Source organism: Oryctolagus cuniculus, chromosome 12, assembly GCF_964237555.1.
Source record: "Oryctolagus cuniculus chromosome 12, mOryCun1.1, whole genome shotgun sequence".
Taxonomy (NCBI): domain Eukaryota; kingdom Metazoa; phylum Chordata; class Mammalia; order Lagomorpha; family Leporidae; genus Oryctolagus; species Oryctolagus cuniculus.
The window spans coordinates 26,320,269-26,346,862 of NC_091443.1; the positions used below are offsets into that span (position 1 = coordinate 26,320,269).

The 26,594-nt window shown below is 41.7% G+C and overlaps 1 protein-coding gene across 8 annotated transcripts in view; it reads right to left on the reverse strand.

The window, feature by feature from the left end:
• KLHDC1 (kelch domain containing 1) overlaps positions 1 to 26,594 on the reverse strand; it is a 67,219-nt gene that overhangs the window by 13,168 nt on the left and 27,457 nt on the right. For 4 of the 8 annotated variants that reach the window (XM_070053689.1, XM_070053690.1, XM_070053691.1 and 1 more), the window contains exons 5-10: positions 19,099 to 19,177; positions 13,173 to 13,256; positions 10,174 to 10,257; positions 9,625 to 9,683; positions 8,677 to 8,789; positions 6,916 to 6,988 (exon numbers count right to left, since the gene is read on the reverse strand). In XM_070053689.1, coding sequence (XP_069909790.1) covers positions 6,916 to 6,988; positions 8,677 to 8,789; positions 9,625 to 9,683; positions 10,174 to 10,257; positions 13,173 to 13,256; positions 19,099 to 19,177 — 492 coding nt within the window. Of the gene's footprint in view, positions 1 to 2,502; positions 2,588 to 5,448; positions 5,591 to 6,915; positions 6,989 to 8,676; positions 8,790 to 9,624; positions 9,684 to 10,173; positions 10,258 to 13,172; positions 13,257 to 19,098; positions 19,178 to 26,594 lie in introns of those variants that run through there. The other 4 variants (XM_070053695.1, XM_051822811.2, XM_051822813.2 and 1 more) reach the window with 2 other exon arrangements.

The following is a 26,594-nucleotide window of genomic DNA, read 5'->3' on the forward strand; positions in this document are numbered from 1 at the left end:
TTCATAATTTATGATCATATTTTTAAGCAGAATTGCTATTTTTTTAAAAAATCATTTATTGAGAGACACAAAGAGAGGAGAGGCAGAAAGACAGATAGATGGATAGAGAAAGAGACTTCCCACTCTGATTCACTTCCCAAATGCTTGCAACAGTTGCAAGGGCCAGGGCTGGACCAGGCTGAAGTGGGGACTCAGGAGTTGGGACCAGGGAGCTGGGAGTTGGGAATGCAATCCTGGCTCCCACGTGAGGGGCAGGGACCCAATGACATGAGCTATCACTGTGGCCTGCAGGGTCTGCATCAGCAGGAAGCTGGACTCAGGAGCTGGTGCTGGGGACTGAACCCAGGCACTCCAAGGTGGGACACAGACACCTTAACCACTAAGCTAAACACCCACTCGCCCAAACTCACGTTCTGATGGTAAGTTTTCTGTCCTAAATAAAGACTTCTAATGCCAACAAAGAGAAGACAACATTTGATTTTTAATTAAATGCAAACTTGTGGTTTTTATGTTTTAGGGAACCAAGGAATTCTCAGCCAAAGAAAGCGCTAAGACTTTCGACATACATAAACAGTTAAGCTGGAAGCCTCAGAACCACAAACGGCGTCACATCCACTGGAGACAAGCTTCCTTATTTCAGTTCCCATCTCAGCAGCTCTGGGGACAAAACTGTGCCTGGAGATGACAGGGAGCCAGGGCTTTCTGGTTGGACTCTGGCTCAGGTAGGCTGGCTATGCCCCACCACTGATGGCCCTGTCCTGGTACTCTCTACTGTCCCGTGTCCTGTACAGACCAGAGTAATCCACCCTGAACTCCTGTCCCAGCACCTGCAAAGTAGGAGCCACCTGGCTCTGAATTTCTAAAACTGCTCAGGGTGAAAGAACAATACTCACCAAATGCCACTCATTCATTACTTTGACCTTAGGTTTATTAGAGTTTAAAACGGGAATGCTATTTTTAAACAATAATGGATAATTTTTTCCCTCCTTTCCTTCTTCCCTCCCTTCCTCTATTTATTTGAGAGAGAGAAACAGAGAAGGCATGTGCTCCAGTCTGCTAGTGCGTGCCCCAGAAACTTGCCATGGCACAGCTGGAAACCAGGAACTCAATCCAAGTCTCCCGCAGGAGTGGCAGAAACTCAATTACTTAGGCCATCATGGGTGACTCCCAAAGTCTGGGCTGCCAGGAAGGCAGCATCAACAGCCAGAGCTGGGTACTGAAACCAGGCCCTCTGACATGGCCATTTTAACCATAGGCTGAACACCCTAAAACTACCAGGCCTGAAACTCAAACAGCTGGGTCACAGGGGCAAAAGATGCATAAAATAAAAATAAAATACACTTTAAAGGTCTGGCATTATGGTGTAGCAGGTAAAACAGCCACCTGCGACACCAGCATCCCATATGGGTGCTGGTTCATGTCCCACCAGCTCCCTGCTAATGGCCTGGGAAAAAGGGTAGAAGATGGCCCAAGTGCTTGGTCCTCTGCCACTCACTTGGGAGACCCAGACGAAGCTCCTGGCTCCTGGCCTTGGCCTGGCCCAGCCCTGGCTGTTGTGGCCATCTGGGGAGTGAAGGAGCAGATGGAATATCTCTCTCTCTCTCTCCTTTTGTAACTCTGCTTTTCAAATAAACAAGTAAATATTTAAAAAATACACTTTAAACATTTCAACAAGATGGTTTTCTCTTGAGAGAAAAGCTAGTAAGTAAAAGTAAGAGGAATAAATGGACAGCATAAACAGAATCAATGAGATGATTTAGTTCTTAAATTGGCAAGCAAATTTCATGGATATCTGTTATGCTGAGCATACAAATTATAAAAATTCTCACGTATCAAATATGATATACAAATATTTAAATTCAATAAATAACTTTTGATTCATACTATGGGAGGGGAGGGCTCAAAGAAAAAAGAAGGGTCATCCATTAAAATCTCTTTTTAGGGGCCGGTGCTGTGGCATAGCAGGTAAAGCCACTGCCTGCAGTGCTGGCATCCCATATGGGTGCAGGTTCGAGTCCTGGCTGCTCCATTTTTGATCCAGCTCTGCTATGGCCTGGGAAAGCAGCAGAAGATGGCACAAGTCCTTGGGCCCCTCCACCCATGTGGAAGACCTAGAAGAAGCTCCTGGTTCCTGGCTTCAGATTGGTGCAGCTCTGGCCTTTGCAGCCAGTTGGTGAGTGAATCAGCAGATGGAAGACTCTCTCTCTCTCTTTCTCTCTTTCTGCCTCTCCTTCTCTCTCTGTGTAACTCTTACTTTCAAATAAATAAATAAATCTTTTTTTAAAAAAAGTCTTTTTAGTAATGTGACTAATGAAATTAATAGAGCTATTTTGGTTTGTAAACCCACAATATTCTCATATACTTTGCAAAATCCATTCATTCTGAGGATTAATGCTCTTCCATATTTTACAGTGTTAGAATACCAACATTTTTGTTGAATAGCCATTTAGTTTGAAGAATACTATTATTCAAGGGAAATATTTAGATATAAGATTTTCTTACTGTGTCCAAGGAAAGTAAATCATCTTTGCTTCCACCAAATACCATTATTTCATTTTCTTTTCCCAAACAGGCTGTGTGCCATAACCTATGATTGAGTTATAAGCAGAGTGAAATACTGTCGGCGAAGGAACTATCCATTACATACAAACCAATTCTAAACTGCACATACTAAAATTTAATCTATTTCAAGAGAGGCCTGACTGAACTTGAACCTTTGTAAACATAGCCTCAAAATATAAGATTTTAAATATTAGTTCAGAGTTCACTACATCATATCATTCCAGTTAAGGATATGACTTCTGATAACTCTAGTTATCGACCATTTCCCAAGCCCTTTAACTCATAATATTATAAAATATTATCCTTGATAAAAAGCAACTGATCAACCAGTCACTGAAAGCAGCGCCTGTGCTGGCTTTCTTATTTCTATTTGCCTGGTGGGGGCGCTCACCACTTCTGCTCTACGTTCCCCACGGCCCAACCAGTCCAGCCTGGCGGTCCCTCACACTCCCGTGGTCACACTACTCACACCCCCGAGGGCAGACTCCCGGAGTACGCTGCTGGTTTTTGTCTCCAATCTCCTCCCCGCCCTCGCCCCGGCTGCAGAGAGCTACTGAATATTTCTCCAGGACTGCTTTTAACCGTGGAGACTGGCCGCTGAATAAGCACTGGTGCCACTGACAGCTGCTCTTCCCAGCCGGACAGTGAGCAAGCAGGAACTGCAGCTTCCTTTGCCTGCAAATCTCCCCAGATGAGCCCTTGACTTCAGCCAACTCCATTTCCTGGCTTCCCCTAAGAGAAAAGCTTCTATCAACCTCTAAGCTCTTATTCACCCTTTTTATTTTCCAGGCTTAAGATGATTCTTAGAATGAGCCCTAAAAACAGGCTCAAGACCCCATGGTTGTTTCAGATATCCACTCAAACTGGTTCTGGTGCCAGCCCTGGTCAGTCCCCTTTCCCACGTGTATACCCATGTGACTCTCCCCTAGCCTACAGCTATTGGTCAGCTGCTCTGCACACTACTGCCAGCTAGGGAGATAGGAGACCTGGAGGTCGCCCACAGTTGCAGCGCTGGGCTGGCACCAGCTCACCAGGGGCTTCAGCTCCCTGTTCAGTCACATCACCTTGGCTGCCTGAAACGGGTGATGGTGGGGGTGTTGACAGCCCAAACCAGCAAATGCTACCTCCTGGGGTTTTGCTTTCTCCCTGGCACCTGAGTGTTCTAATTTTATGTTTCTCCTTAAAAATGCCTCACTCTGAGTACTTCCTATGAGCGAAAGCACACATGATAAACCCATATAATTTGCTCAATGGTTAAATGGCTACACAGACACATTCTTTCATAAGAGTGGAGCCTCTTAGGGTCTTTTGTAAATGGTCTAATAGCTCACAGCTGTCTCTGAGTCCACACTATTTACCAAGATGGTTTTATAGGTTCAGTAACTCCCGAGGCTCTGCCTCTCAGAAAGATGTACATGTAGATTCCTCAATATCAGAGGATCCATCAAGGATTTCACAGTTACTGCTTCCAGTCTACGAGTACCTTGATTACTTTTCTTAGTAAACCAACTTGCTGAAGCAACAAAAGCCTAAGACATTTACACATTGCCATTTATTTCATGTCACATAACTTGTTTTTAATACATTAATCTTTCATTTAAGTTCTACGAGTGCAAACAGCAGGATTACACACAATTTGTTAAATCAAATACTTTCCTCAGACACCCACGCACACACATTCATGACAAATGCCTTTGGACTCAGAATAAAACTGAGTTATCAGACACACTGTTTGCGAAATGCTCTGCCCAATTCTCCAGATCAAATGTTAGAACATAAACTGGTAAGAATTCTCAGCAAGAACCCAGATTAGTGGTGGGGTTGGGGCTGGGGGCTGGGTAAAGCAGACGGAATACACTGAACACCCTTATATATGGGAAGGAACACCTCAATTCCTTGGGGAAAAGACACATGTAATCTTGCCTATGTACATGGGATCCAAATGTATTTAAGGCTTTATTTATCACCACGTGACAGACACACAGAAAAGGATCCTTGCCAACAGCCACCCATATAGGTTCTCAGCTGTGGCTGCACAGATGTTTGTTCAAATAAGCATGGCTTTGTTAAAGGGGAGGGGAGGAAAGAGGGTTACTGTAGAATAGTGGGGTTTCCTTTTTTTCCCTTTTTAAAAGATGTATTTATTTATTTGAAAGGCAGAGCTAGAGAGAGTGAATAAGTGAGAGAGACAGACAGAGAGAGAGAGAGAGATCACTCCCCATATAGCCACATTGGCCAGGGTAGGGCAGGGCCAGGCCAAAGCCAGGAGCTGGGAGCCCTTCCCAGGTCTCCCACATGGGTGGAGAGGCCCAAACTCTTGGGCCATCCCCTGCTGCTTTCCCAGGCACACTAGGTGGGAGCTGGATTGGAAGTGGAGAAGCTGGGACTCGAACCAGTGTCCGCATGGAATGGCAGTGTCGCAGGCGGCAGCTTTACCCACTGTGCCACAGCGCTGGCCCCAGAACAATGGTTCTTAGTCAGCGGTGATTTGTCTCCCAGGGGCACCTCTGAGTATCTGTAGAAATGCTTGGCTGTCACAAGCTGGGGAAAGGAGAGGTAGCGCCATCTGCAACCAGTGGGCGAGGAAGAGCGATGCTGCTCCAGGTGGAAGACGCACCAGGAGGGACGTGACCCAGGATGCGACAGCGCTGAGGCTGAGACGCCCCCCGCAGAGTTCTAACAGGAGAATTGGGCAGCTTGCGCTTCAGCTCAAAACTCGTCCATGTTTGCATAAAACACAGTTGATGTTAACTAGATCGGCACTTGCATAAAGAATCAGCACATATACACATTTATGTTCTCCTTACACTCAACTGTATCCCACCTGTTCTCCTCCTCACCTCAGACCCGAAGATAGATCTGCTCTGTCTTATCTGCCTGAGGGAAACTCTGGCCTTGACTTCGTCACCGAGGAACACTGGGAAGCCTTTCCTGCCTCGTTTTCGGGACATCTAGCTTGCAACCTGATGTGTTTCTACAGACTGAGTTTCTGTCCTCTCAGCTGCTCTAAACTTATCACCTAAACATGCTAATAAAGCATATGATTGACGTCACATATCAGCTGAATGAAAAGAAATCTCTTTACATAGCTCTACTTCTAACTGGCATATTATTAATTATAGTTGTTGCTCTAGTTACGTATTATGGGTTGAGATACAAAATAGGAGCATTTCTAAAAGTACACAGTTGACCACATTTTGTTTCTGTCATTAACGCACTCATGTGATGGCGAAGCTGGGAGGAACTTAGGGAGCATCTAGTCCAGTTCTCAGTCCACACTTGAAGACACTGACGCTCAGCGTCTCTACGTGACTTCTCAAGGCCAAGATGCTACTGCTAAGAGATAGCTGAGCAGGGACTAGAACTTTGGTCTCCCAGATCTTAAGACACAATTCTTTAAATTAAAAAATTACATATTTCAAAAGAGCCAGAATTACTAAAATAATACATTTCAATGAATTTTTATACATGAACATATAAAAATCAGATATGTAATTACGATAAAGTCTAAATATACTGTGCATATCCATAGAGATAAATATGCCAGAATATACATAAATATTTTCTGGTCTTTTTCTCAAGTAATTACTTAATTGTTACAAATAACAAATATACATATCATTAAATTGACTTCACACTAGTACAATCTGTAGTAAAAATAAATAAATAAAAAAATAAAATACATGACATAAAAATAATAAAATCTATTATCAACTATAATGATTATGATATGAATCCAAATTTCCTATGAAAATAATTTTATAATATTTTTCAAACTTCAAAAAATAAGAATTACAGTATTAATGTGTTTTTCTTTAAAAATAATGCAAGTAATTGTTTCTACAATTTTTAATCCTATAATATATCACAAATAACATTTTATTTTTCTAAAAATTTATATTAATGAATATATCAGACAGTTAATTAAAATGATTTTCTGCCATCTACTGTCTTCTTCATTAAATTACTTTGAATTCTTCTAAAAACAAGGAGTTACTATTAAAGCCAACATCATTCTTGTCTACCTATTAAAAATATTAACATTTAAAAGATCAATATTACATGATACTTTAAATTATCTTAGCTTTCTCACATTTATCAGGCAAAATCATACATTTACCTAAAAGAACAAACATTTTCAAATATGTAAATATGGATCAAAACTAGATAGATAATGACTAACCATTATATTTAACTGAAATGATAACTCAATTAGGTAACATCAAAGTCATTTGAAAGATATCCTTCCTGATGGTTTATGATATCAATGGCAAACACTATAACACTTAGTGCTACATTTTAATACTTTAAAAATTCTTAACTATTTTACCATTTGTCAATTTCTAGACTTACCTGGGTCGCGTTTTAGGTAAATATACAAGCTGTTTCCAACAATTTGTTATGATATTATAAATCCAACCATCACCTGCAATATGACAGTTCAGAAATTAAGATTAGGTCTTGGAACACAATTTTAATTATCTTCCAAGCTTATCATGTTACAGTCAAATGACTATCTTTTGTGTGAATGCACATCTTACCACAAACATCTATAAAAGCAGAGCGACCAAGAACCCCCACGGATTTCCAGATTAAAGAACTACCAAGATATTCTCACATGTGCTCTAATTTACCAGTTTGATTTTATTTTTGTTGCTGAATTATTCTAAATGAAATTCTAGAGGGGGCAGCACAGAGGCATAGGAGTTAAAGCTGTCACCTGCAGTGCTGGCATTCCATATGGGTTCCAGTTCAAGTGCTGGCTACTCCACTTCCGATCCAGCTCTCTGCTATAGCCTAGGAAAGCAGTAGAAGATGGCCCAAGTGCTTGGGCCCCTGCATCCGCATGGGAGACCTGGAAGAAGCTCCTGGCTCCTGGCTTCAGACCAGCCCAGCTCCGGCTGTTTTGGCTATTTGGGGAGTGAACCAGAAGATGGAAGTCTCAGTCTCTCTCTCTCTCCCTCCTTCCCTCCCTCCCTCCCTCTCTGTAATTCTGCCTTCCAAATAAATAAATAAATCTTTAAAAAAAACTTAGACATTCTATCAATTTCCCCAGACATAGATCAGTATGCATTGCTGGGAAAAAAAGACAGCTTAAACCTAACTACAATGCTATGGTCACAGTCACCAAAACTAAACATAATTTCTTGCTATTCATATGTCCAAATCTTAAGCTGAGTCTGAAAGGAGGAAATCAACTGAGAGTTAGGGCATTTAATTTGCCAAAGATCAATGACCAGGACCAGCAAACAGGAATTAAAAACACTAGAGCTCATAGATACGGCATTAAACAATCCCCAGTGAGAGGTACGGATGTGAGTTTTGGTTAGTTTTCGATTCTCTTTTAATTAAAAATCTCACGAACTGGAGACGTATCACAGTCTGCAGGACTAACTGCCATCCCCTGCCGCAGCTGCTCTTCCTCCAGCGAGCCGCTGCCGCCCGTCTGTGGCCAGCAGCCTGGCAATCGCATCGCTGAAGCTAGGCTTTCGTGGAACCACAAACAGCTGTTCACAGATTCTATACAAGATTATAGACGTGCTCTTAATGACATATAATGCTTCCTGATGAAAAACATCTGTAACCATGGAAAATTTTTGGATTAAGGACATATACTCAGCGTATCAAACTAAGACGTGGATCTTGGTCATTTGTCCATCCTGATGCCACAATTTTGTTTTGTCAAACCTACATGACAAAACACAGGTCCTGAGATCAACAGTGATAGGAGTTTAGGAATTCCAGCTAAGCATGTTCCCTACAATTCTGGAGCAAAAGGAAAAACCACTGGCCTTCCCATCTTATATTTCCAGAGCCTTCCAGGGAAGGGCACTCTGCTCATTCCCATCCCAGCCAGCAAGATTAAAAAAAAATCCAGAGGACCCAGAATTACAGAATATGGGAGTGGAAGGTGGCTCCCTCTGCTCTCTCTCTAGGAAACAGGAGTTCATGGAGAGAGGCTTCCTCTCCTGGTTCTTAACCCAAGCATCTAGTGGGGGACAAAGGCAAACAAGAACGAGAGGAAAAACAAAGACTTGCTTCACCGCAAACATGAGGGACAGCTGAGAAAAAGGGGTGCGATAAAGAGAGCATGCTCAACTTGAACTGACTTACTTAATGGGATATTATCCGCGCTTAGGCCACCAAATAGGAAAAGCTTATCATCAGCGATGGGTGTTAAAGTATGCCAGGACCGATGTTTTGGGCTCTCTCCATTAATCTGAATCCTACGGCAAAGAGGAAAAAAGTTAAAATCTAGGTACTGCATGAATCGAAACAACAGGTTTTTGATCCTCATAGATCTTAAAGGGAAAAAACTGCCCTCACTGCTCTGAAAACAAATTAATTTTATGAGTCCCACCTACACACCTTTTTTTTGTTGTTGTTGAGAAATATTAATTTTTATGCAATTTTAATAGTCATTGAAGTTTGGGCTTATGTCATCTTTAGAAGAGCTTTCTCCATGTCAACCTTTTTTAGATAATCTGTTATATTTTCTTCTGACACTTTCAAAGCTTTATTTTAACAGTGTATACACTTTGGAATAATACATAGCTTGGATTTCATCTCCCTCCTGCATAGCCTAACTGAGAGCTGGAAAGAACATGTCTTCAACAGGCACCTGGAAAAAGTACCTGACGAAAAAGACTATGCATAGATTTCAAAGTTTCTTTGCACCCAAATAAACTGATTTTCAATTCTCTTTTTCCATGAACTTTTTGAATATTTGTACACTTATTCTATTGTTAGATTCATCTTTTGAACCATAAATAAAATCTGCTCTTTATCCACTCCATTATCTGTCCACCTGAGATGATTCCACTCAACCACTCCTTCATTACTTTTGCTGACCAGTCCTCAAAGAGTATTTACTACAAAAACATCATCAGTTTCCATTTGACAGAATTTGCTTGCTCTATATAGTCTGGTCAAGGGAAAAACTATGTAAACCGTTTATTCCTTGCTTATACATACAAAATGAAGTGAGAAAACACATCAGTCCAGTGCCCATCCCTTTCACAAATGCCTGTAGATTCAAATGTACTTGGGTGTCAAACTTACTTTCCAGACCAAGTCCAGGTATCTAAGTTTAGATAGTGCAAATCATTCATCCTCGTTTGCTAAAATAAAAGTGAGTTAAACTGGTCAGTCTTTTGAATTTTTATTGGCCAAAATATTGGTTTTAAAATAAGTCCAGATGAAAAATAAACTATTTTCATTTTATTTAACATCAGAAATTTAAACACTAGAAACCAATGCTAAGCATGAACAAATTTGGCATAGTGCTCCTGAGTTAACAAGTCAAATGGGAAGAAAAGGGTTTATATTACTATATATTTAGATGATAGACAATACAACTTTTCTGATACTGCACTGAAGTGAAGGATTCTTCTCAAGAAAATATGACTTATAACCATCTGTAACTGCTTGTCTATGGTCTGTTTTGGAAAAAGTACATAAAAGTTATTAAGTGATATTTTCTCTAGATATTATTAAGTGATATTTATTCTCTAGATTATTTGAAGATTCAATTGTTCCACAAAATCAGAGAATAAATTTCTATAAGAGGGATCACACATAAAAATACAATTTCCATTAAAAAACACTGACCAAAACACGTCCGCCAAAGATGTACCCCTTGTTCCCCAGCACTGCACACGTATGCGCGGCTCGTGGCTGCGGTGGAACTCCACCCTGTAAGCAGAGGCCAGGACAGAGGGAACAGACTTGAGACAGCTGTAATAAAGTCACATTCCCACACTCCCAACAAAACAGACTGAGATCTAAGTACAGTGACAAACCCTAATGGAAAAGCTCATTGTAAATGCTAATAATTGTAGACAAATACCATCCTTCCAGAATGAAATTTATTTTCCCCGACCATTCAGCAAAATAAGATTTTATGTACATTTTAAGTTGAAATGCAAGGATTTAAAAAAGGAAATTTAAAAATCTTTTCATAGGCACACATGCAGAGAGCTAATGGTGGGACTCAGTAGAACACAATGCAATGATATCAGAGACTCTACAAAATTGCACATGCCCCCAGAACTCTTGGTGCCTCAAACTCACAAGAAGAACTTCACTTCTGGCTTAAGTCAAAAAGTGCTTTACTAAGACTCTTTTTTTTTTTTTTTTACAAAATAATTTTATTTATTTGAAAGGCAAAGAGCCAGGCAAAGATGTCCTATCTGCTGGCTCACTCCCCAGATGCTGGTTGTGCCAGGGCTGTGCCCGGACAAAGCCAGGAGACAGGAACTCAATCCGGACCTCCTACGTGGGTGGCAGGAACCAACCACCTGAGTGATCACCTGCTGCCTCGCAGGGTGCTCACCGGCAGGAGGCTGGCTCAGAAGTGGAATCGAGATCAGGACTTACTCCCAGGCACTCCAAGACACAACGTGGGTGCCAAGTGGCAGCTTCAACACTGTGCCAAATGCCCACCCTCAGACTCTCAATATTAACTTCTCCAAATTTTACTGTGAATAAATAGAACAGACTTTTTTTTTTTTTTAAGAGAAGTTTTTAATGGTGGGAAAAGCAGCAGTATAATGGATAGATGGAGGAATGAAATTTGAAGGAAGAATTCTCTGCCTAAATGTGTTCATGGTGGGTGCCTTTGTGAATTTATTTCACTCCAGGTTCTGAAAGAACATTTTCAGCTTCATGGCTACTGAATGCGGGCAAGTTTAAGCTCTATATCTAAAATTCATGAAAACTTAACTTTTCAGGATTACATAATTGTGCTGAAGTCAACTTGGTAAGAAATAATTCAGATAATATCTACATTGCACTTAAATGAGAAAGAACACTTCCGCGTTTTAGTTCCCACCTCTCCCAGCAAAACAAAATTTTTATTATTATCCCATCCCTGATCTGAAATACTAGAATAATTATTCTACTATAAACATATTTATCATGAAATACATATCTAATCTTTCCTTTTTTGTTTATGAAGTACAATTTTCAAAGCCATCCAAAGCTATGAGTTCATATAACACAACAAAAACAAAGACTTGGCATTGGCATTAGTTTGTGTGTCTAACTGCATAAGTAATGTATAACGCTTATTGTTCGAAACACTGAAAAAAATATATCAAAGATCACTACTACAACTGGTATTGTTCTCATAGAGGCAAAAATTTCATGTAGGAAAACATGGTCAGTGCTTTCTGGTTTACCAAGTGGCTGGAAGTACACAGCTCTTTCTGACACACTTAGAACACAGATCCAGCTTTCTCAGCTTCAACACCAGGAACTGGTATATTCCACCATGCTCTCCTGCCTTTTGTCACACATACTTGGAATTACTTGAAGACATCATTAGGGAAATAACTGAAAATATCGTTCAGTAGAAACTAAAACAGCGTCGTGTGCAGATGGGACTGTGGAGTAGCAGGGGAGGGACACTGGATTAGATAAGGAGTCGGAGAACCACACAAAGTCCAGAAAATGAATTAAAACCAACCTCAGGTCATTCACCTATAGGAGTGCGGGCTAAAAACTACTCTTTCAGTAGCTTCGGAACCTTGGTTTTTCTCTAAGGGAGTAGAGTTAAGAGGCCTGAAAGAGATCTAGGATTAGTCTCATCAGACTCAATCTGAGTAATATTTCTCCCCACCTACTTGCTGACATGAAATTACCTTAACAGATGCAAAACTCTTCTGTTTTATTAATAAAAGACACAAATCTTAGAATCCAAGTGTTGCCTAAAGGAAAATCCAATCAAGTATAAATGCCTGGTGCTGATTTTCACCGAGGAGCAGAGGAAAGCAGACCCGAGGTGGAAAGACTGGGATGGTGTTGAGTAACCTGCTCCAGTTCCTGAGCCCCTGGGTCCCTCTGGTGTTTCCTTCCCCTGTGTAGCCTCTCCGATACTCTTTCCAGCCATGTGGAAATTCATTATTGCTTCAAACTAATCTGCGTTTGGTCACTGGTAAATGAACAAGTACTGACAGTGTATTTCAAGAGTTTATGAAACATGGGCTTTCAAAAACTTTGAACTTTGGGGGCCGGCGCTATGGCTCACTTGGCTAATCCTCCAGATGCGGTGCCGGCATCCCATATGGGCGCCAAGTTCTGTCCCATTTGCTCCTCTTTCAGTCCAGCTCTCTGCTGTGGCCCGGGAGTGCAGCAGAGGATGGCCCAAGTGCTTGGGCCCTGCACCCGCATGGGAGACCAGGAGGAAGCACTTGGCTCCTGGCTTCGGATCAGCGCAGTGCTGGCCGTACCAGCCATTTGGGGGGTGAACCAACAGAAGGAAGACTTTTCTCTCTGTCTCTCTCTCTCTCTAACTCTATCTGTCAAATATAAAAAAAATCATGAACTTTGTTGTAAAAGGACTTTTGAAAAAAGCCTTCATTAAACGAGGGCCTGACTCTCGAGGGTAAAGAGTGATCTTGGCACTGTGCTAAAAGATCTTTTCTAGAAAATCTTAGCTGACCTGGAGAAAAACGTGTGATTAGCGAAAAAGAAAAGTATTGGTGAGTATTCAAGAGAACCACGTGACTAAAAACCCTGTTAGTAAAATCCAAGTCAACTGGCACAAATCAGATGTTAAAAGTATCAATGAATTTCAGAGTACACAGTTACCTTTTTACAGCACTTACTTTAATTTCTGGTTGAAACCAAGTCTGTGTCTTTGTGTCAAACACGTGGACATCATTGTGCCATCCCCAGAAAATCTGCTCCTCCTAAAATAGAAATTTTAAAATGTCTAAAAGATTTTACAATTTTTATTTTGTTAAAGGTTTAAAGCTCCTCCCCCCCTTTATTTGAGAGAAAGAGATAAGCACATGCTCCCATCCACTGGTTCACTCCAAATTCCCACTGTAGCTGAGACCAAAGCCAGGAGCTGGGAATGCTGCCCAGATGTCCCCTGAGGGTAGCAATGTCGAAAACAACTTAAGCTATCACCTGCTGTCTCCCAGGGTCTGCATGGGTGGGAATCTGGAATCAGGACCTGGAGTCAGGAAAGAACACCAAGGGTCCTAACCAGCGATCTGAACTCTAGGGCAAACGTCCCCCATCGTTGTTAGTTTTACTGCCTATTTATGGGTAAAATTAAAACTCTTTACCAAAAAGGAAGTGAGCGCCCCTACACTGAGAAAGCCGGTGCTTCTATCAGGGCCTCACAAAGTGTGCTTCCAAGCCCACTTGCAGCAGCATCTGGTATCTGTTCTTTCCACACCACTGCCGGCAGTGAATCATAATTTTCATGTTCACAATCCCTCAATTCTCTCAAAGTGCTGTCTTTTTAAATTGTGGAAGAAAAGAATTGGTAGCTTTGGGACCCGCAAGGAGGGAAGGCCTACACTTCCAGGAATGGAAAGTTCCTACCTGTACTTGCGGGGAAGAAAAGTCCTTGTCAAGGTCCCCGGGGGTGCCTAAAGGTCAACCAATGAGGATCAGACCCGCCTCAACCTTTAACCCCCACGCCCTGAATCTATAAAAGGAGCTCTCCCAATCTCTGATGTGCGACTTCCCTGGCCCCCTGCTCTGTTGCTCTGTTGGGACCGGGGAACCGTGCCCGGGAGCGGAACCCCAATAAAAGCCTGTGAATTAATCGATTCGTCTGCCTGGGAAGATTTGTTATGGCGCCGGACACCTTGCAAGAATGACATTTATCTTCTGAAATCTGTCTCCCTTCCGCATATGCTCAGAACCTCATCTATGCCATTAAAAACTTTAGGAGGCCATGGTTTCTGATTCTTCTTTCCAAAAAGTTCTACTCCCTCAAGAAATTTTCTCGTACAGGTCCCAACCGTGCTCCCTGTCTTTTTTATCCTCAAGGGCCAAAATTCTTCGTCATCAAGGCTCAGATTTGGCAGTTACATTGAACGTGGCATCTTCCAGGTTGCTGAAATCCTCCATCAGTACTTGAGCTTTTCTCTGTGCCATTTTTACATTCTATGTTAGAAATACATCACTTGTTTTTGATAATGCATGGCAAGCAAGTCAAACAAATGCAATAAGTTACTTAGTTTATAACCTAAACCAAAAAAAAAAAAAATCTACTTGTACAATAGAAACTTCAGGACATGTTCATTAGATTGATTAACTGTACTAAAAAAAAAAGAATTTCATTTTACTAACTAAAAATAATTAGCTATAGGGACTGGTGCCGTGGCATAGTAAGTTAAGTCTTCACGTGTGATGCCAACGTCCCATATGGTTGTCAGTTTGTGTCCCGGCTGCTCTTCTTCTGATCCAGCTCTCTGCTTATGGCCTGGGAAAGCAGTGGAAGATGGCCCAAGTCCTTGGGTCCCTGTACCCATGTGTGAGACCTGGAAGAAGCTCCTGGCTCCTGGTTTTGGCCTGGCCCAGCCCTGACATTTGTGGCCATCTGGGGAGTGAACCAGCAGATGGAAGACCTGTCTCTCTCTCTCTCCCTCTCCCTCTCCCTGCCTGTAACTGTACCTCTCAAATAAATAAATAATCTTTTTTAAAAATTAGCTATAAATAGTTAAAATTTATAGTCTGAAAAATATCAGTAATACTTTAAATAACAAAGTTTTAAGCATATTTTTAAAACCCCAAATCCACACAGAAACATGGAAAATTTAAAAAATGTCCATATACAAAGCAACACACATGAAATATACACATTAACATTAATAATTACAATAATAATATATGCTAGAAGAAGGTAAAACTAAGTATCACGGAAGAGTTAGGGAGAAAACAGAGAGGAAACTCTACTGAAATTAGAGAGATACAGTGGACCTACGTGGAGAACATGGGTACCCACGGCTCAGGACTCCAGCAGCTAAAAGCCTACACACCAGAGTTGGAAAGTGAGGTGAAACCAGACCATGGCAGCCTAAACCAGTTGTGAAAAAGCTGCAGGAAGAGCCTAGAGGGAACCCAGCTTGGAGCGCCGTTGGGGAGAGTGTACTAGAGGAAAAAAACAAAACAAACAAAAAAGGACAGGATGGTTACGTTTCTCTCTTCCCACTCACTTTACAATGGTATCCTGTAACAAGCCAATAGAGTGGGCACCATTTTGGACATATGTAACAGCTGTGCCAGCTCATGTCTGTGCACAGCAACCAGCCTAGTGTAGACTCCTAACCCTGATGGGGAGAACTAACAGGGGGCTAGGAGCTTGTGACTGTGTGAGGCTTCTGTACTGGGACTGTGAAAAAAACTGACCCCTACCTTACACCTTACACAAAATCCACTCAACATGGATTAGAGATCTAAATCTATGACCTGACATTATCAAATTATTAGAGAACATTGGGGGAAACCCTGCAAGACATTGGCACAGGCAAAGAGTTATTGGAAAAGACCCCAGAGGTACAGTCAGTCAAAGGCAAAATTAACAAATGGGATTACATCAAATTGAGAAGTTTCTGTACTGCAAAAGAAACAGTCAGGAAAGTGAAGAGGCAACTGACAGAACGGGAGAAATTATTTGCAAACTATGCAACTGATAAAGGATTAATAACCAGAATGTACAAAGAGATCAAGAAACTCCACAACAACAAAACAACCCACTTAAGAGATGGGCCAAGGACTTAAACAGGTATTTTTCAAAAGAGGAAATCCAAATGGCCAACAGACACATGAAAAAATGTTCAGGATCACTAGCCATCAGGGAAATGCAAATCAAAACCACAATGAGGTTTCACTTCACCCCAGTTAGAATGGCTCTTATACAGGAATCAACAAACAACAGATGCTGGCGAGGATATGGGGAAAAAGGTACCCTAATCCACTGTTGGTGGAAATGCAAACTGGTAAAACCACCATGGAAGACGGTTTGGAGATACCTCAGAAATCTGAATATAGTCCTACCATATGACATGGCCATCCCACTACTCGGAATTTACCCAAGGGAAATTAAACTGGCAAATAAAAGAATTATCTGCACCTCCAGGTTTATTGCAGCTCAATTCACAATAGCTAACATATGGAATCAACCTCAATGCCTGTCAACTGAAGACTGGATAAAGAAATTATGCGATATGTACTCTATGGGATATTATACAGTGGTTAAAAAAAATGAGATCTGGTTATTTGCACAAAATGGATGAATCTGGAAAACATTATGCTGAGTGAAATAAGCGAGTCCCAAAGGGACAAATACCATATGTTCTCCCTGATCTGTGACAACTAACAGACACCTAAAAGGAAACCTGTAGAAATGAAATGGACACTATGAGAAGCAATGACTTGAACAGCCCTTGTCTTGAGTGTTGAGGAATAGTTTATTATTTTATTGTTTTACAATTTTCTTTTTCACTTAATATCATTGGTTGAGCTCTTTACTTTACACAGAATTATTCATAGGTGTTTAAATCCAAATGAAAATAGATCCCAGTAAAACCTAAGAGTAGGAATAAGAGAGGGAGGAGATGCACAGTTCGGCACACATTCCCATGGACTTGCCCCTAAAGGTAAAGCTAAAAACTTGCTATGGGACTCCAAATCCCATTAAGCTGGGTGGTACTAATGCCACTTTATGTGTTAAAGTGATCATATTAAGTGTGTAACTGATCATATAGATAGGATTAAGTGTCAAAGGGATCACATAAATAAGATCAAGTGTCTGTTAATAAGAACAGATAAATTAAAAAGGTGAGAAAGTTCTAGCATGGGAAGCAGTCCACACAGCAGATTCATAGAATGGTGAATGCCCTAAACAGCACTCTGACCTCAGAGTCAGCCCTTAAGGCATTCAGATCTGGCTGAAAAGCCCATGAGAGCAGTTCAGGCATGGAAAGCGAAGACACTGTGGCAAAAAATGATCTACATGAAGGATCTCTGTAAGTGAGATCTCAGTGGAAAGAAGGGGCCATCAAAGAACGAGGTATTTTTTTCTGAAGGGAAGAGAGAACTTCCATTTCTTTATGGCCCTGTTTAAATAATGTCAGAGTTTGTAGACTCAAGAGGCTTCCATAGCCTTGGCAGCTCATGACAAGAGCTTCAGGTGATCACTAATGTCATAAATAAGAGTGCCAATTGTTAAATCAACAACAGGAGTCACTGTACACTTACTCCCCATGTAGAACCTCTGTCCTTAATGAGTTTTACTATGAGAATTAAATGTAAAACTTGTTTTCAAACAGTTCTTGATATTTTGTGTGTCTGTGTGGGTGCAAATTGTGGAAATCTTTACTTAGTATAGTGTTGGTCTTCTGCATGTAAAGTTAATTTAAGAGGCTGGCACCGTGGCGCAGTAGGTTAATCATCTGCCTGAGGTGCTGGCATCCCATATGTGCGCCAGTTCTAGTCCTGGCTGCTCATCTTCCAATCCAGCTCTCTGCTGTGGCCTGGGAGGGCAGTGGAGGATGGCCCAAGTGCTTGGGCCCCTGTACCCGCATGGGAGACCAGGAAGAAGCAACTGGCTTCGGATCGGCGCAGCTACGGCCATTGCAGCCATCTGGGCAGTGAACCAACGGAAGGAAGACCTTTCTCTCTGTCTCTCCCTCTCACTGTCTATAACTCTACCTCTCAAATAAATAAATAAAATCTTTTTAAAAATAGTTAATTTAAAATGAATCTTAATGAAGAATGGGATGAGAGAGGGAGTAGGAGGTAGGACAGCAGTAGGGACAGTAGAGTGGATATGAGGGGAAGAACTGCTATATTCCTAAAGCTATACCTATGAAATTTATATTCATTAAATAAAAGCTTTCTAAAAAAAAGAAAGTAAAATTGAAAAGAGTTATTGCGCATCTTGATGGTGAGATGAATGACTGTTTTAGAGTTAACTTTTGAAACAGTTTATTTTTATAAGTCATGACTTCTTTCACTAATAATGATTTATTCTCCAACTAGTAAGAATAAGTAGGGGCCAGCGCCGTGGTTCAATAGGCTAATCCTCCACCTGTGGCGCTGGCACACCAGGTTCTAGTCCCAGTTGGGGCACCGGATTCTGTCCCGGTCGCTCCTCCTCTTCCTGTCCAGCAGAGCTATGGCCCGGGAGTGCAGTGGAGGATGGCCCAAGTGCTTGGGTCTGCATCCACGTGGGAGACCAGGAGAAGCACCTGACTCCTGGCTTCGGATCAGTGCAGTGTGCCGGCCACAGTGTGCGAGCCGCAGCAGCCATTGTGGGGTGAACCAACGGAAAAAGGAAGACCTTTCTCTCTGTCTCTCTCTCACTGTCCACTCTGCCTGTCAAAAAAAAAAAAAAAAAAAAAAAAAAAAGTAGGAAAAATACCCTATCAACTCACTGCTTCTTATCCTGAAACAGCTCTGAGCTATTAATAGCTCTAGTGGACATATCTCTTAAAAAACAGCTACTGTGATTAAATATGAACAAAACTCTCTAGGGTTGTGCCAAAGCCTCCAGTTGTATAACAGAAGCAGTCCAGGTGATCAATGATGTAAGAAAAGAAAGTATTATACCCAGCGCCATGAAGGCTAACACCCCTGGTGAAAGTCTCTCCCCCAACTGGATCCAAATCTAACAGAGAAAACAGATTTTTTTTAATGTAGTGTCCATTACAGTAAATTGCTAAATGCTATAGTGAGAAAACCTTGGAGACCTTACTAAATTAGAGTAAACTGTAATTAGTCTCTTACCCAAGATGCATCGTGAACATCAAAACAGTCTTGGAGTTCATTGTGTCTCCTATACCCGTAACCACCAAAATATATTAATCTGAAAAGATAAAAATAAAAAAAATACACTTTAGGAGTTCTGCTTTCAATACATTCATAAAAATTCAAGTAGATGCTTTCTTTTACCCTAACAACTAAAAAAAAAAAAATCTAAATTAACTGCAAAATCAATGGGCTGAGAAAACATGGAGACCTAAAGCAGTCAGTTCCAGAAAGTGATGAGCTCTTAGTATGAGGAAAAGGACCTATGGCTGCTTTCATTCTTGGGGTAACAGCAGGAAGAGAATGAATTCAGTACACAGAGGGTTTGTGAACAGAAACCACCCAAATCTCTAACAGTCACAGGCAGGCTGGTATGGCCAATTAGGATCTTAAAAAACCCAGGAGCAGAGCAGTTTTAGCCCACTCTGTCACTCCTTTACAGTCTTCAGTAAAGGTTCGGGGTCAGTCACCAGTATCTGGGAGCAGTGGACAGTTGAACAAACTCCCTTGAGGAAACCTGAACTTCTGAGCACTCAAGTTTGGGACTGGGCCTCAGAGTCACGCCAAACCTTTATGCCACAGGGGATGGTGGCCTTCAAGGACAAAGGGAGGAGGTACAAGGCTGAAAGAGATCCAAGGTGGAGAAAGCATGAGGACTGGCCCAAAGACCCACCACTCAGGAAACCAAACATGGAGAGAATTCTCATCATTGTGAGAAACGGGAACTCAGCTTTGAAAAACAGCTAAAAAAAAAAATCTCTAGAAAATTTACAGTGCTGAAACACAGGGCCCTGGTGAAAGAAAGTTCAGCCTTAAAAACATCTGAAGTTGGTGGTAAAACACAGTTAAAAAGCTGAACAACATGTCAAGAGCCTCGGGTGATCACTGACGTCATAATTAAGAGTGTCAGTTTTTAAATCAACAACAGGAGTCACTGTGCACTTCCCCCCCATGGTGGACCTCTGTCCTTAATGAGGTGTACTATGAGAATTAATGGTAAAACTTGTCTTCACACTGTACTTTATACTTTGTGTGTCTGTGTGGGTGCAAATAGTTGAAATCTCTACTTACTATAGAGTTGTTCTTCTGTATATAAAGTCAATTAAAAATGAGTCTTAATGGAAAATGGAATGGGAGAGGAAGTAGGAGGTGGGATGGGAGTGGGGATGGGAGAGTGGGAATGGGGGGAAGAAACACTATATCCCTAAAAGCTGTACATACAAAATTTGTATTCATTAAATAAAAACCTTACCCCCCCAAAAATAAGCTGAACAAAGAACACACATAGATCAACTACAGATTAGACATCCTTGAACCCCATTCTGGCAGCCTGAAACATGACCTGCCATGTAACTTTCTGGAGGTAAAAATAATTTATTCCAATTTTACTGTTCTTTCATATAGAATGTCTAACATATAATCAAAAATTACAAGGTATATGAAAAGGCAACCCACCTCCCTCCTCCCCCACCCTGCTCTGTCTGTCTCTCTCTCACACACACACACACGCACACAATAATCCATAACTGAGGAAGGAGTCAATATAAGCAGATTCAGAGTTGGCCCAAATATTTTTTAAAGATTTATTTATTTATTTGAAAGGTAGGGGTACAGACAGGCAGAGAGAGAGAGAGAACATGAGAGAGGTCTTCCATCTGCTGGTTCACTCCCTAAACGGCTGCAATTGCCGCAGCTGGGCCGATCTGAAGCCAAGAGCCAAAGGCTTCCTCCACATCTCTCACTTAGGTGCAGGGGCCCAGGGACTTGGGCCATCTTCTACCATTTTCCCAGGCCATAGCAGAGAGCTGCATCAGAAGTGAGCAGCTGGGACTCGAACCAGCACCCATATGGGATGCTGGCACTGAAGGCAGTGGCTTTACCCACTATGCCACAGCTCCAGCCTCTGGTCCAAATTAGAATTATCAGAAAGAACCTTTAAAATCACTACAATGAAAATGCTAACAGATCTAGTGGAGAAGGGCAGACAATCTGCAGGAAGAAATGAGTAATTTAAGCAGAGTCATGGAGCCAAGACAGGGAAATAAATACAAATGATAAAAATGGAAACCATGATGTCAGAATTAAAGAATTATTTTTGACAGGCTTAACAGTAAGTGGGACACAGCAATGGAAAAAAACAATAAACTCTAAGTCAAGTCAGCAGTTCAATAAAAATATCCAAAAGGAGACAAGCAAGACGGCAACGCTGCCAAAGGAACATAATGATGCTATGGTAACAGATTCTACATAAAAGGAGACTGATACAATGCTTGATAAAGAATTCAAAAGAATGATTATACGATTGCTCAAAGAGACGCAGAGGGGCCTGTGTGGTGGCACAGGGAGTTAAGTCACCACTTGCTGACACCAGCATCCCATGTCAGAGAACTGCTTTCAGTCCAAGTTGCTCCACTACCGATGCAGTTGGAAAAGAAATGGAAGATGGCCTAACTGCTTGGGCCCCTGTCACATGTGTGGGAGAACAGGATGGAGTTCCTGGCTTCAGCCTGGCTCAGACCTGGCTGATGTGGCCTTTTGGGAGAATGAATTAGCAGATATAAGAACACTCTCTCTTCTCTTCATCCCTCCCACCTTCCCTCCTTATCATTCTGTGTTTAAAAAAAAAAAAAAAAACTTTAAAAAAAGAGATACAAGAGAACACTGAGAGTTTAACAAAATGAAGAATGCAATGCATGATATGACCAAAAATTTCAGAAAAGACACAGAGATCTTTTTTAAATAATTTATTTTATTTATTTGAAAGACAGAGTTAGAGTGAGAGGTAGACAGAGAGAGAGGTCTTCCATCCACTGGTTCACTCCCCAAATGGCTGCAACAGCTGCTGCTGCACCGATCCGAAGCCAGGAGCCAGGAACTTCCTCTGGGTCTCCCACGTGGGTGCCGGGGCCCAAAGACTTGGGCCATCCTCTACTGCTATCCCAGGCCACAGCAGAGAGCTGGATTGGAAGAGGAGCAGCCAGGACTAGAACTGGCGCCCATATAGGATGACGGCGCTTCAGGCCAGAGCTTTAACCCACTGCGCCACAGCGCCAGCCCCAACACAGAGATCATGAAAAAGAACTAAGGGGCTGGTGCTGTGGTGTAGTGGGTTAAACCACTGCCTGTAGCACTGGCATCCCACATGGGTGCCAGTTCGAGTCCCAGCTGCTCCACTTCCTATCCAGCTCCCTGTTAATGTTCTTGGGAAAGCAGTGGAAGATGGTCCAAGTCCTTGGACCCCTGCATACACATGGGAAACCTGGATGAAGCTCCTGGCTCCTGGCTTCCACCAGGTCCAACCCCAGCCATTGTGATCATTTGGGAAGTGAACCAATGGAATGGAGACTTCTCTCTCTGCCTCTGCCTCTCCCTCTCTGTAACTCTACCTTTCAAATAATAAATAAATCTTTAAAAATTATAAGAAAAGAAAAAGAACCAAACAGAAATATTTGAAATTATAAGTTATTCTATAAAATAAAAAATATAGTTGAAAGTCTCAACAACATACTAAATCAATAAGAAGAAAGCATGGAAGACAGGTCTTTTTAAATATCACAGTCAGACAAACAGGAAATAAAGACAAAAAGATTTTTTGAAAGATTAGTTTTTTCTTTTTTTACAATTTATTTATTTGAAAGGCAGAGTTACAGAGAAGCAGAGGAAGAGAGAGAGGGAGAGGTCTTCCATTTGCTGGTTCACTCTCCAGATGGTCACAACTGCTAGAGATGGACCGACTGGAAGCCAGGAGCCAGGAGCTTTCTCCAGGTCTCCCATGCAGGTGCAGGAACCCAAGGATTTGGGCCATCTTCTGCTGCTTTCCCAGGCCATAGCAGGGAGCTGGATCAGAAGTGGAGCTAGGACTTGAACCGGCACCCATATGGGATGCTGGCACTGCAGGTGGCAGCTTTTACCCACTACCCCACAGTGCCAGCACCTATTTTATTTATTTGAAAGAAAGAGTTATAGAAAGAGGTCAAGAAAGAGAAAGAGAGGTCTTCCATCTGCTGGTTCACTCCCAAAATTGCTGCAACAGCTGGAGCTCAGCTGATGTGAAACCAGGAGCCAGGAGCTTCTTCTGGGTCTCCCACATGGGTGCAGGGGTCCAAGGACTTGGGCCACCTTCCACTGCTTTTCCAGGCACATCAGTACAGAGTTCAAGCAGAAGTGGAGCAGCCAGGACACAATCTGTGCCCATATGAGATGCCAGTGCTGCAGGCTGGGGCTTTAACCTACTGAGCCACAGCGCCAGCCCTGACAAAAAAGATTTAAAAAAAAAAAATGAAGATAGCTTCCAAGTCCCTTGGGACAACATTAAATGAGGAAATATTCAAATCTGAGGGATCTCTGAAGGAGAAGAGAGGGGTGAAGGCACAGTAAACCTACACAAAGAAAGAATAGCTGAAAATTCCTCCAGTCTTGAGAAAAATATGGACATCCATGTAGGAGGCCCATGGGATCCCAAGCAGCCATGATCAGAAGGGATTCTCACCATGACCCACTCCAAACTTTCAAAAGTACAACAGAGAACAAATTCTAAAATTTGCAAAAGTGCCATGTCACATTTAATGAAGCTTCTATTAAACTAACAGCAGATTTCTCAGCAGAAACCACACAGGCCAGGAGGAATGGAATGATATACTCCAAATTCTCAAAGAAGAAAACTGTCAACCAAGATTACCATATCTGGCAAAGTTACCCTTCACAAACAAAAGAGAAATAAAGACTTTCTAAGACAAGCAGAAGCTGAGGGAATTCATCACTCCCAAGCTGGCCTTTCAAAAGATCTTAAGTGAAGCCTACAAACAGGAGCAAAAAAAAGATAAACAGCATCATGAAAACAAGTAAAAGAATAAAACCCACGAGAAAAAGAAAAAAAAAAGGTGTCTGGGCCTGGTATTGTGGCATAGCTGGTAAAGCTGCCACCTGCAGCGCCAGCATTCCATATGGGTGCTGGTTCACTCCAGGCTGCTCCACTTCTGATCCAGCTCTCTGCTATGGCCTGGGAAAGCGGTAGAAGACAGCCCAAGTTCTTGGGCCCCTGTACCCATGTGGGAGACCCGGAAGAAGCTCCTGGCTTCGGATCAGCCCAGCTTTGGCTGTTGTGGTCATTTGGGAAGTGAACCAGCAGATGGAAGACCTTTCTCTTTCTCTCTGCCTCTCTTTTTCTCTGTAACTCTGCCTTTCAAATAAAGAAGCAAACAAATCTTTTCAAAAAAAAAAAAAAAAAGAAAGAAAGAAAGAAAGAAAGAGAAAAAAAGTCTTCAAAATAATAAGAAACATTTTAAAAGGCAAGACTAAGTTATAATTTATCAATAGTAACCTCAATGTAAATCACAAGGACACATGGAGAAAGGGGGCTCTTAGACATTTTTGGTAGGAATATAACTGAGTATAGAGGTTGCTTAAAAAGCTACAAACAGAGCTACCCTGTGATCCAGATATCTCTCTACTGGGTAAATATACAAGGGAAACAAAATCAGCCTATCAAAGAGATTTCTACGTTCACTTGCTGAATTATCCAGCATGTAGAATCAACCAAAGTATCTATTGACTGATAAATGGATAAAAAATGTGATATATATATATATATACATGTGTATATATGTATGTAGGTATATGCAATGGAGTGTTATTCAGTCATAAAAAAGAATGAAAACCTGTCATTTGCAGCAACATGGATGAAACTGGAAGAGATTAGAATAAGGGAAATAAGCCAAGCACAAATAGACAAACATGTCCTCATTCACATGTAAAAACTAACAACGAAGTTGACTTCTTAGAAGCATGAATAGTGGTCCCTGGAGGTTAGGAAGTAGAGGGAGGAGAGAGAGGGAGACTGGATATGAGTAACAAAATACAATTACCCAGGAGGAGTAAGTTTTAATGTTCTACAGCACGGCAGGGCGACTAGACTTCACACGAATTTATTATGTGTTATATATAACTGAAGAGATGTCTGAAGTTTCCCAACATATACAAACGACAAATGTTTGGGGAGACAAAAAAAGATAATTGTCCTGATTTAACCATTATACATTGTATATATGCATTGAATTACCTCATTGGACCTGTTAAACGTACAATTATATATCTATTAAAAGAAAAAAGATTTTTAAAGGTTTATTTATTTACTTGAGAGACAGAGTTACAGATAGAGAGAGAGTCTTCCATCTGCTGGTTCACTCCCCAAGTGTCTGCAAAGGCCAGAGCTGGACCAACCCAATGCCAAGAGCCAGGAGCTTCTTCCAGGTCTTCCACTCAGGTACAGGGGCCCAAATACTTGGGCCATCTTCGACTGCTTTCCTGGGCCATCAGCAGGGAGCCAATTTGGAAGTGGAGCAGCTGGGACTCAAACCATATGAGATACTGGCACTGCAGGCGGCAGCTTTACCTGCTATGTCATAGCACCGGCTTCAAGAAAATTTTTAAATATTTATTTTCATCTACTTGAAAGGTAGAGAGACTGGGAGTGAGGGAGGGGCAGGGGGAGGGAGAGAAAGAGAGAGAGAATCTTCCACTGGTTCAGTCCCCAAATATCCAAAACAGTGGGGCTGGACCAGGCAAAGCCAGGAGCCCAGAACTCTATTTGGGTCTGCCAAGCAGGTAGCATGGATCCATGCACTTGGCTATCATGTGCTGCCTCCCAATGTGCATGCAGGAATCTGGGTAGGAAGCAGAGTAGCCAAGACTTAAACCAGTGCTACAACATGGGACATAAGCATCCCAAGTGGTAGCTTAGTTGCCATGCTACAAGGCCCACCCTAAGAAAGAAAAGAAAAAAAAAAAAAGTAGAATGACCAGATGTCTGCTAATAGCAGACTAAGCAATCTAGTTCTGGAATTTTATCCAGCAGCTAGATCTGCTACTCCAAATATACAGATACTCACTACAGCGAAGTGTGTAATAGCAGAGGATTTAAAATGACCCAAGTTTTGTTTCAGCTATAAAGAAAAGGTTAAGTAAACTATGGTACCTCTATAAGGGGAATACTACGTAGCTGATACAACAAAAAATTAAAAACAAAACCAAAACAAGTCCTAACTAGGGATACAGAAAGAGGAAAGATCTCTGCAGTACACCCTTTTTGTTTCTGTTTTTGTTTTTTAAGGACCATCCATTAATGTTTATTTGATCTGACAGAATCTGCATTATTAAAAGGTAACAAAATCTGAGCTTATATTGCATCTGACAAATTAAGATCTCCAGGATCTAGAATATTATGTAAGCAATATCAGCTGAGGGGGAAATGAGAGCACCGCATGTAGGTGCTCCTGGCAGAGGGGACAATGTCTGCAGCTGGGGTCCAGAGTGTGCAGCGCGTGAAAAACCCTGGAGGAAATGCGACTCTGACTTACTTGGTGAAATGGTTTTCCCTTTTGAGGGGGAAGAAGAGGTGGCAAAAAGGTGTAGGATTCAAAGGCACATGCAGAATGGTTCTCCATTTCAAAATGGTAATAAAATATTTGGATCATGGC